The following is a 12,490-nucleotide window of genomic DNA, read 5'->3' as shown; positions in this document are numbered from 1 at the left end:
AGTTAAACAACTGTTTGTAATTGCAGCCAGCAGGCAATCCAGTCGCCAGTCCATGGTATTGTGGTGTTGGTTTGGCTTGTTGGTCTGGCAAAGAGAAAAAGAGACAGGGGTTGAAAGTTGAGGGTCAGAGTTGAATTCTTACTGGGAAAATTGCTTGTTACCGGATGTTGTGCAATAAAAATGCAAAGTGTGCAAAAGTTTCATTGCTGGTTGGCAACAAACATACATATTTTGGGATAATGTGTCCACGAACAACCATTTTATTTTCTTAAAATGATAATCACGAGTGCCAATGAAGTACTTGCAAATATTGTTAAATCCGAAATATTTATGAATATAAGCTAAAGTTTTAATTGTCTATAATGTCATGTGTAACGCAATAAAGCAAGAATTTTATAGATTTAAAAGACGGACCATACTGTCAAAAATTATCACTTGAAACAATTAATAATCAGCAAAAAAAATTTATAAAAATTTTCTGTTCCCGCCCGGGATCGAACCGGGGACCTTGTGCGTGTGAAGCACACGTGATAACCGCTACACTACGGAAACTGCTTAATGCAAGTCGGCAAATTTTTAAATACAAAGATTACGATGGTAATCATTTAGAAAACCTTACGAGTTATTTATAGAAAATATTTTCTTAATTTGAATTTAATTTCATTGAACATTAACTGACTAATTTTAACTTCTGACGATCGATGAGCTTACAAATTTGTTAAATGGCATCCATAGCTATTATCAAGCTTGAGAGCGATTAAGAAACCTCAAGCAGAATCTTTTAAAGTACGTTTGAAGCAATTTAATGAGAACAGCAGAAAAGAGACTCCGTAAACAAGAATAAATGTTGAGCGAAAGTTGTTGCTGTATCAGCTGAATGGGAAGCTTAACAACTTAACGAACGATACAGATGTATGTGAAAATCACAAATTAAATAACTTATTTAAATATGATTATGTGCATTATTTACGGGATGCGTCGGATTAAAAGGGGTGATGGGATGAATGGAGGGTTAGCAGAAATACGATAAATGCAGCGCCGCAAAAACGTGTGCTGCATTTAAAGCGAATCAGACATTACGTATACGCAGCGTATACGTATATATGTAAGGAACGTTCTCTTATGTTGCTTATCGCTTGCACGTCGCAGGCTACTGGGGCGTATGGAAAGTGAAATGGCAGCATGTTTGGCATAATGAGTGCTACTCGTATCAACAATTCAGCATGGAGCATTAGCGTGTGGCAGGCAGGCCGTGTGCATTTGAGGATGGAGATGTGGCTCGAAATCCTAAGTACGCAACATCAAATAGCAAACAACTTCTTGCACCTGGAATGCATTAAATAAACATCATTATCGCTAAGACTGGAACAGGATGCATCCACACAAACACCACACACACACACACACACACACACACACAAATAGACCGACAGAGGCGTGTCGAACAATGCAACTCTGCAAATTCGCACTCTCGCAGAAACATTGAGCATATTTGGCAAACAAAAGGATTTTGCGGTTGAATTGTGTAAACATAGATGGAAAATGCTTGCATGGGATTTTCAATTCGCTGCTGCATACAGAGAAAGCAAAAGCATTGGAAATTTTCATATATTTATCGATAACGTACCTAGAAGTAAAAGCAAGTACATAAATAGTATTCCTCGATATTTAAAAATTTATTTGGAAGATACCATTTCAATATTATGATTAAAGAAGATAAGATAACTAAATTAAATTTTATGGTATGTGATTCTTGTAGATTATCGATGACTAATGGATTGCTTTAAACTGAATAATTGTAGAAAAGCGTATGTTTTCTATGAAAAATTAGACATATCAATTAAATATTTTCAAAAAGAAGTTCTTGTTTGGAATATACTAAGGCTAAATATTTTTTTACCACTAAAATATACTTTTTAAATATTTATCCCTGAAGACATTTTTATATTTCCGACACTCTGAGGTATTTAAAAGTACGTTTACAAATATTTTTTGCCCGTTTTGCTGTTGCTGTAAAAGTTGTGTGTTACTAATGTGCTGCAGGCAAGAAATAAGTTGATTTACAAATATTTGGCCATTTTTATTTTCACACATTATGCGGCATTTCTTACGCTTTTTTTACTCACACATACAGGCATACGTACACACATACACTCTCACTCTGTTAGGAATAACCAAAGAGAAAACGCAGCGTGGCCATTTATCATTTTCGCCCTATTGAAGTTTCAGTCTCGCGACGACGAGGACGACGACGACGACGGGGACATAAAGCAGCGGCAGCAGCGGGCGGGCGAGGCCAAGGGGCGTGGCAGCCATGAGCAGAAGGAAAAGTAGAAGCAATAGGAGATGGAACTGGAGCTGGGCAAGTGTCGAGAGAAGACACAAAACAGCAGGGGTTGCCAAAATATCCAAAAACGTCGCAGTCGAGCACAAAAAGAACGACGTGCAAGTAGTTCAAAAACTTTGGCCTAAAAGCGAAACGAAGGCAAGTCGCAAAAAAAAAAATACACACAGCAAAAAATCCAGAACGAACGAATGGACGCTGGGGGCGTGGCGCGTAAGGACAAGCATTGGCTGCCATTTGTGAGCGTATGACATTATTTATGGTTTGTTATTTGTGAAAAAAGGAAAAACGGACCATCAAAAGTATGCAAGAAAATATGCTGCGACTCTTTCATAATTTTCCTTTACTATTTTTTTCGGGGCGAAGTCAAACGAAACAAAAGTTTGCACACACAAACAGTGGGTGCTTTAAGCATAAAATTTAAGTCAATATCGCATAGCATAGATGGACTTGGCCTTGGGCATGCATTAATTAAAAGTGCAAACTCAAATCGACAGCAAGAAACAACCGAGAAACTTCCTCCCATCGTGCCAAAGATATACGGAGGCTAGAGCAAGTTGCGCATAAATTAAAAGCACTCATTAAATTTTTTTTTTAATAAATAGAAAGCAAGCTCAGCAATTTAATGACCATAAATCGAAATTAATGACAATGTCAAGCGCTGTCGTTGGCCAATCCAAGCCCGAGGACCAGCTCCTACTATAACCATCGACCCCATCGAGCTGTCCTGCGGCCTTCAGCTGCCATTTATGACCCACCGCAAATGGACGCACCTGCTGCTGCTTCCGTTGCCGTCGCTTTAGTCTGCCAGTCAAGCAAATTGCGACTGACGTTAATGACACCTGCGAGACAATTTCAATAACCAATATGTGTCGTTTTCGGTCAGCCAACCGCCTGCCAAACTATGTACTACCAGCGTTGGCATTAAGGAATCGATTAAGGCTTCACTTTTTTTTATACGCATGGGTAATTAATATATTACGTATACATATAGAAAGTGAGTACAAAAATATGAATCCTCATTAGCCATTAAGATACTTAACCTTTGTATTTATTTATTTTTTTTTTTTTTTATAATTATAAAACGAATTATTATTTTTTTTTTGATAATCATTTGAGTAGATAACTTTAAGGAAAGTCAATAGAAAATAGGAATTTTTCAAATATGGAAACAGCAGAATAATACAAAATATCTGCATTCAATATAACATTTCCTTTCCTTACTTTGTACGCATGTTTTATTATTTAAATTTTTAGAGGCATGTACTTCCATTTTCGTGAATTTTCTCAACTTTAATAAATATAGGCTTTAATATTTACAATAAGTAGAATAGCCACCCCGGGCCACGCTCTCCAAATGGCACAATGAGGTGTCAAAACAAAGAAAATTCTTCGCTGGTTTCTTTTTTTTCTGCTGACTCGACTCAGATTCTTTGCCCCTATTTTCAGTTGGTCGACGCACTCGCAGCTGTTTACTTTGTTAATGGTCTTTTTCAGCTAAGCTTGTCAGTCGCACGCGTATGCCTGCCCCTCCAACCGCCAACCATCCTATCATCCAAACGCCGAGCCATTGAAATTTGCTCATTTTTTGACCTCTAAAGCCTGAGTGGGAAACACCCGGCATTGAGAATAAAGTCTGAGCGGGGCGAGGGCAAGGACATGGGCAAGGGGGAAGACTTTTTGATTTGTCCCAGTCCCGCGGGTTGAGTTTTTTATTTCCAAGTATTTTTTTGTCTGTGTGCCTGCGATACGTAAAATAATTTATACAGAGCTCCCGTAGATTTTATTTTCTCTTATTTCAATACGATGTTTAATGGGCACTACGAGCTGGACGCTGAACAGAGGTGAAAGCGGAAAGGAAATTTCTATACCCATCTATTGCTTTGTTGATTTTGTTAAATACTTTTTATTTTGCTTCAGCAACGACACTGTCTGTTGCAGTGTCAAGAAGCCTAATAACTTACCACTTTTCAATTAAAGTTTGTAAAGTTCCATACAAAATACTTAAGCCGCTTAGTAAACAGTTTAAGTTTTTATTTTGATATATTAACAACTCGTATAGAAAAATGAGAGTTCAGGTTAAATTCATAATTCCTTCATTTATTCTAAGAAATTTTGTACGAGTTTCCAACTAAAATAATTTCATTAACTTAAATGGTTTATATTAAAATTCATTTCCCTTTCGGCATTGAAATTAATTATAAGAATGAAGGAAAAGTTTTCAAGGGCTACACGAAATCATCTTAAATAACGAAAGCCGTTCGTGTGTAATTTTTGTCATTGATTTTGCAACAGTTTGTCGAGCACTTAAAACGCTTGACCCAGCTGAAAAGAACCCTCGGCCAAAGCAGAGGTTTGGGTCTGAGTTCCATGGAGACTTCAGCAAGTTACTCAGATTCAACGCCTTTGAAATTTATTACATTTTCAAGTATTTTTCCGGTTTTGTTGTCCGGAAATTGCTGAAACGTGTGGCCGGTGAGCAAAATCCTTGAAATGTGCTAAAATAAATTATTAATAATTTCTATGTTGTTCCACTCCAACCAACAATTCGGTGTCCCAGTCCACAAGCCATGGATCTAACCCCAAACCGAGTTTGGGAAATTTACACGACTTTTGCCGTTGAATAAATGAATTATTTATTTTGAATGTCAAACATTGCTGCCAGTTAGCCACTGAATGCTAACCAACTCAATTTCTGATTATATAGTATATTTATTTTGCGATATCTAAGACCTTCGTTTAACTTTTGCCTTGGGCTCAATTTGCAGGGGTGAGTTTTGAATATTTTCGTTTTCGAATGACAATCTATTTTAACGTTTGCCAAATTTGTTTGTCGCCCAACAATTTGTAATCAAAGTTTATGATTGACTAATGCTCAGCATTTTATTGCATGCCTAGCTTATATCTCCCTTTATACGTTGTTTATATTTATATCTTATATACCCAATTAATACAAGAAATATTTAATGCTCTAACTGTGTACGTAGTACACGTTATTATGGAATTGTGGGGACGGTAATTTGAAACATAATTGATTTGCGTGGCGTTGAATTCTGTGTGCCCACATTCAAATGTCTTCATTGCTAGATCGAGTCGGCTGTTGAAGGTGATCAACTATAAATATCCTTCAAAGGCCTTGCCTTCGTCTGCTGAATCCAATATACGCTTGTATTTTACAATAAAACTCAGCTTTAATTTCAATACGTCATTTGCAACAGCTGTCAATGCAGTTTGTCAACAGTTTGCCAATGTGTGAGCCAAGACTTCAATTGCAGTTGAAAAATATCAAATGAAACACGCACAAAAAAGGAAATGTAATTCAAAAGAATTGCTGCTTTCATTTTTTAATTATACAAAATGGCAAACATCAAAGAGAGAAAAAATGGTGAGTGATAGGCATTGAGAGATAAAGAGATAAAGTGAAAAAAACGAAAAAAAATTTATGTCAAATCAATGAAGAAAGCTTATTCATATGAGTACAAGTTGTGTAATAAAATTTCAATAATTTCAGAGTAAATGTTATGAATCGTGGGCGTTTAAATTGGAATTTAACTGTATGATATATTTTAATATTTGCACATTGTTTTTTTTTTGTTTTTTCTTGTCATCTGTCGTATTCGTCTGTGCACGTAATGACATGCAATTATTTTCACATTAAAACTCATTTCCGTTCTTGTGACCGAAGAGAGACCTTAATGCTCGCGCACATCCGTTATATATCTATGTGAACTGTCAGTTAAGTGTAACCAAACAATATTGACGTTTCGTTGATTAAACAATCAATGTTTTAATCGTATGTCCAATGCTTCTTTTTTATTGCATACTTTTTACCTGCTTAATTGGGTATATTCGCACTCTGCACTTACAAAGTAAAGCAAAAATTGACATTTTATGGAATAGTTTAGTTTTTCAATAGTCTTAAAGTCGAGTTGTTTGATCTGTGTGTATTTTTATACTATTGTGGAATAGCATAGTTTAGTATACTTTCAATATAAGTGTTTTTAATGTTATTTTATGGTCCATTTTGTGTGATAAGACTTCCTCTGATAAGACTTTTTCCGTGAATCAGCATAGGAAATCAAGAATCGTATGGTTTTGAACTCTTCGTTTCGATCCTTTTTGACTTTGATTTTCTGTAATTAAAGTGATATGTGGGTGACCAGACAGTAGCAGTTTGCTTGCTCATCAGCATTATCATTATCATTATCATTATCACCATCAGACACCGCAGGAGCAGCAGCAAGTGAAGCTCAACATGTGCATATTAAAAGTTATTTTTGTATATGTTGCAAAATGAAAATGGCCCTGGCTGTAAGGAAAAAATTTCGGAATGAAAAAAGTTGGGAAATATTGCTTTTGAAAATGAAGGAAGTCCTCAGCAAAATAGTATGAGAATTCACTTTATATGAAACTTTAATGTTTACTATCAATTTCATGCAATTATTACCACATTGACTCATTAATTAAACAGCCTTGTCTTGGACTTCACTGGGATCACAATTAACATAGCAGTTGTCTGAAAAATTTAATTAAAGTGCTGTTAAAAAAGTTATTTAATGAGCGCTGCAGCTACGGCAAATATTATTAATTAATGTATTCTTGTAAGTTATTTAACATCTGTTAATATTTAATTGTGGGGCCAGTAAAAATTATTAAAATATTTCGAGAAAAAGTATAATTTTAAGCTGATTGATATGTATATTCAGTTGGACAAGCCAAAATAGACTTGGCTTTAATGTGTACCACCAATTGAATTTTATGTGATTTTCATGTATGTCTTTTGCGTAATTATAAAACAAACAACAAATTACATCGAAAATGATGCATTGGATTTTTTGCATATCTCATTTTTGCACAACATATCGATAACTGATGCACCTATCATTCACAGCAATTCAAATGTTGATTAAAACGCAAATTAGCAATTTTGATGGAATTTTTATTACAACGCAATATTGAAATTTCATGTATTGTTTTTTTTTTTAATAAGTTGATGTCTTGCTCGCTTCGTGTCCTTTTTTTTGTAAGTTAAACACTGTTTTTTACTTATTTGTGGCAATGTCTAGACACTTCTATTATATATTTATACATAATATATACTTTTGGCCTTGACTGCTGTGGGTGTTGCTGTCGACCATGGCTTCTGTGTAAAAGTTGAAAGCACTCATACGCCGCGTTGTTCACATAAATCTTGCTTTCACACAAACACACTAGTATGTATAGAGGCATCCAGTCAACTATGCGTGAGTGTGCACATTAAAAGTTTGCCTTAGAGCTTATGGCACCATTTGTTAAAAGCGATTTTTAATGCAGCTTGAAAAATCCCCCCACAACCCCAAAAACTGCGATATATACACGCACACGCGTATGTGTTTTTGGTGGAGATTGGCACTAATAATGCCATGGTTGAAACATCTAATGGCTTTTCATGCATTAGACGCAAAAGTTTTCTTTAATGAGAGCGCATTATTATAGTACTCTCCCCGAAACCGCATGAAAGGTCCCAAAAAAAGGGTAACAACGGCTATAAAAATATAAGGAATATTTTAAAGAAAAGAATATTAGTAATATCGTATTTATTTTTTTATTTTTACTGCTATTATATATCAGGGAATAGTTTTTATTATTTAACAAATTTCCAGCTTATGGTAATGTAGAGTGTACAATATTCGTTATTATCGTAAGTAAGAGCTCTGTGAAGGCAGATCACAGTTCACTGTTTGACAGTGTTTCGCATATTTAAGCTGACATCCAGTTTGCTGGCAGGGACAGACAGACTGACACTCGCTGCCTCATAATTAGCTAAAGCACATTAGATTGGAATTAAATGATTTTTGTCACAGCTTGACATTGGCGGGATTAAGTTGAAATAGAGAACGGATTAAAGAGAGCTTCACGGGCAATTGCAGGCGCTTAATCAGTTTGCCTGCATAGACGTGGTCATAAAGTGCATTGTCAGTCGACTGTTTGGACATTTTAATTGAAAAACTAAACAACATGAAATGTTCTGCATATCTAAAATTGAATCGATTCCCCCTCTTCCTACGAGTATGTGTGAATTTTTGTGTAAATTGTTTTTCTAGTAAATATATTAATATTTCATTTCATGCTGCATTTGGGGTAAACAAACAAAATGAACAACTAGCAATAAAGAAGAACGCAATAGTTTCGAATGTCTGACTATAAGATACTCATTATGCCAATCACAGTCAACGGGAAATCATGTCGTTTTTAAATAACAATATTGAGTAACTATTCAGTTCAAACAATAGAAATTACACATAGCTATTGGAATGAAATGAATGAAGTATTTCACGCATTAAATAAATAAATAAATCACTTCAAAAAATGTAGTTAGAATTATTTTGACAATTGAAACAAACTCAACAGAATAATACATAAAAAATTAGTAGAGATGAATTCAAAGATTAATCATGAATAAGTTATAAAAATATCGGAGCAGTTTTTTTTATTTATTGTATTATGATTTTCGCATTTATCTGAAATTAAAATATACAGATGAAAGGCCTTTAAGCATCAATTAAATACACGTAATGGAAGATTTAACAAATATGAATGTCGTTAATCATCGAAAAAGGCTTGCGACCAATTGGTGCAATGACAGCCTCGTCAGCCTGAGGTCAGGAATTATTTAAAATCAGCTGTTGCATTGACTGTAACAACACATTAATGTCAATCAGCTTTGTAATTAATGCGGTTAAATGAACAACAACAGCAACAGCGACAGCGACAATGGTGACAAAAACCATTATCAATCGGAGTGACAAACGGCGACCATAAATATGGCTAATCTGTTTGGCAATGATTTGATTAGAGCAACAACATTGCCATTGCTGGGATCTGGCCTGCAATGCAATGCAAATACGACATATTTGCGGCAACTCGAATGTCAGCAACATCATCAACAGCAAATACAACACCACGAACTCCAGCACCAACACCAACATCAACAACAATATTAACGTCAAACACGTCAGGGCGAGGGCAATAATTAGCACTTGTCAGGTTGTTGAGCGGGGAACAGCGACAAATTATGCAGCTTCAAGAACTTTGTATCTCTATCTGTATTTGTATCTATAGCTGTAGCCGTGTTTGCATTTGTATATATGTATATGCATACGTACGAAATACAATATTTGACAGAAGCCACAGGTTTTCAGTGTCGACCAGCGGCGACGAGTTATTTGCCTCCAGCAATTAATTAAACATGGTGATAAATTCCGCTATGCAAAGATGCTCTTAGCTCATTGAAATATTGCCACTTTATATAATAGTTCGAAAACTAAAAGTTAGCATCATTAAAAAGAATTTAATATCAAATTTTGGTAACTTTTTTTAAGAAAAAATTTGGATCATCAAAAAAAAAATCGTGCATTATCAAGTTTATCCTGGAGTGCTTGTAGACGTACCAGAAAAGATTAAGATTACGGTGAGAATAATCAATATCTTTAAAAATGAGACTACATAATAAATATCTTTTTTTTTATTTTTTATTTCTTCAACTAATGTGTAATTATCTTAACAATATCAATTCAATCAATAAGTTTTGAAGGTAATCAAAGTGTTTCCATCATTAACTTTGCATTCGTCTATTTAACTATCTTTAATCGGATAACTAAAACGCTTATATGATTATAAATAACCTCATAATATTTGTATTTTTAAATAATTAGCTGTCTGGTAATTAAGACATTACCTTATTGAATAAATCCATCTCATTTAAGTAGCTGCCGTTTTTGCACAGAATTAAATTAAATTACTGCTAATAAATAAATACTAAAATGTTGAACTCATTTTGTGATGTATTAATTTAACTTTATTGCTGTCTTCTCTAAAAATAATTTAGTAATTTTTTCTATTTCTTAATATGATGGGGAAAGGGAGTCAGTGTCGGCAGTGGACCGCGAGAAGGTCGCCGCGTTGTGAACTGGAAATTTGTTAGATATTGAGTGATGAGATCAGACGAGAATCCCGACTTGGCTGAAGATATCGAAGATACTGTTGAATCGCTGGCAATGCTGTTGGGTCGTGCCACACGTGCCTGCAACTGTTGCAGCTGTGGCTTTTCAATATGCGGTACGCTTTTCCTGGTGGTTGCGGTTGGTCGACTGTCAACAAGTGGTTGATGTGTTGTGGTGCGAACTTGTTCGATTTGTGGCTGCTCTGATTCATTGGATGCTGGTGCTTCAGCAAAGGGTGGAAGTAGTTCCAATGCTAGCTGCAGTTTTGGCTTTTCATCAACTACGTCTAGATGCATGACCTTGCTCCGGGCCTGCTGCTGATAGTATGATTTTTTTGTGGGCTTGGAAGCTGGCGTTGCCTCCGTTGTCTTTGTTGCCTTTGTTGCCTCTGTTGCCTCTGTTGCCTTCTCCGTAGTGGTGGACTCCTCCAGCGGCGGTGGCAATAAATCATTGAATGGCACCAATACGTCCTGAGGCGGCTTTTGATTTATGTGGGACACATCGGCGGCACATAGGCAAATCAGCACGGCAGCTGCGATTAATAACTGTGAAATAGTTGGGAAATGATGTTAACTTGTCTCTCCGCTATCTTTACGAAAAAATGAATGATGGCTTCCTAGAGTTATGTGATTTCTAGTTTGCATAATCTAATTGGCTCTGCTTTGCTCACAAATTATGGAGCTTTGTGCGCTGTCTAAGTTTGGACTGATTTTATGGCCGCTTATTTGGATATGCTCTTAGCCCAAAACACGAGAGTTGTGTTTTGGCCTGGCCAAGTCTGAGCAGTGGGCAGCGTTTTCAAGATCGCTGTGTGAAGGGGACTAAGTGTAACCTTGCATTGTATGCTAATCAATCGCTGTAGACGACAATTCCCCTAGAACCAAAATACATATTATTAAATCATGGTCAAGTGACATTCTTAATAGCTTTTACTTAAAAAGAAACTCTATGAATTATAACACAAAGTGACACAAATAGAGTGCAAGCATTATAAACACAAGCAAATTATTTTATTATGCTCAAATTTATGAAGTCGCTCTGCATATTAGTCCAAAATTAATGCAAATTCATTTTAGCCCAAAATAGCTTTCCGGTTCTTTTATTTTATTAAAATTTTCTGTAAGGGGCTTTTAAAATGGAATTTATTATTTATTTAGCTATGGATAGAACATGATAAGACTAACTGCATTTTTTATGCATTGATTGGCATCATAATTTAAATAAATTGATGTTTAATACATCATTCTGTATATGCAAATGTGATCGAGGTCTTTGTCCGATTTTGGTTTAAAAACTAGCTAGTTCGATGTACCGAGTTGTCTTCCTGCATATCTGCATTCAACTAATGGAATACCAATTAATATATTTAAAAACAAAAAATTAGTAAAAAAAAATATCCAGTTTGTTTTGCAAATGCTAATGCAAAGAAATAATTTTAACAATTTATTTATAGTGTTCTAAGACTAACTAGTTATGTCTGACAGCGACTTATACACATTCCAAGGAGTATTCTGATTCAGTTACACAGTCAGTATCATATTGATAGCTTGATGCAAGTAGTCTCAAATGTCTATAAGAGTATTACAATGTTTTTTTAGTTTATCACTTTAACCACATTTGAATATAGTATTCACGAATTATGAATGCGTTTTAAGTTCAAGCTGGGCACTCACAAAACGAAGCGTCATTTTCGTATATCTCGATGAGTTCTCGAGTTGTCGCGTTGGGGAATTTAAGTCGACTAAAAGATGCGCTGCGCATGCGTCTCGGTTTTATAGTTGCCGGTTAAAAAACTAAAAAGTGAAGCACTTTTAAAGAGCGAGAATTTACGCACAGCCGCACATATGAGTGTAAAGTTTAATAACCGGATTAGGCAACAGTTGGCAACGGGTTTCCGATGTTGCTGATGTTGATATTGCTGCGAGCACGAGCTGATGTTGTTGCTGATGAACATGGATGTGCTGACCAATTAGGGGACGGGGGAAACTATTGTTTTTAAGGTAACAGACATCGTCGCCAGACGCCGCAGCCGTTGCAGATACATATTTTGGCTTATGGGCTTGAACTCTTAAGGTTCAAGGTCGTATCTGTATCTAGAGCTCGTTCTCTGATAAGACGCGACACAGATATTTCTTGTTGTTATTGTACCGGATGTAATAAACCT

General features: G+C 35.6%; 1 protein-coding gene and 1 non-coding gene across 2 annotated transcripts; both read right to left on the bottom strand.

Annotated features, from left to right (window-relative positions):
- Nucleotides 1-479: 479 nt before the first annotated feature.
- On the bottom strand, nt 480-552 carry Trnav-cac. Its single transcript has one exon. It is a non-coding gene; the product is annotated as a tRNA-Val (tRNA).
- Nucleotides 553-10,155: 9,603 nt separating this feature from the next.
- Nucleotides 10,156-12,044, bottom strand: LOC117791243. The gene is made up of 2 exons (XM_034630944.1): nt 12,000-12,044; nt 10,156-10,871 (listed from the first exon to the last, which is right to left on the bottom strand). Exons 1-2 carry the CDS (start codon nt 12,012-12,014, stop codon nt 10,221-10,223), a joined length of 666 nt encoding a protein of 221 aa, XP_034486835.1. The 5' UTR covers nt 12,015-12,044; the 3' UTR covers nt 10,156-10,220.
- Nucleotides 12,045-12,490: the final 446 nt, after the last annotated feature.

The sequence above is a fragment of the Drosophila innubila genome (assembly GCF_004354385.1).
Source record: "Drosophila innubila isolate TH190305 chromosome 3R unlocalized genomic scaffold, UK_Dinn_1.0 2_E_3R, whole genome shotgun sequence".
Taxonomy (NCBI): Eukaryota; Metazoa; Arthropoda; class Insecta; order Diptera; family Drosophilidae; genus Drosophila; species Drosophila innubila.
This window is presented reverse-complemented; position numbering and strand designations above follow the sequence as displayed.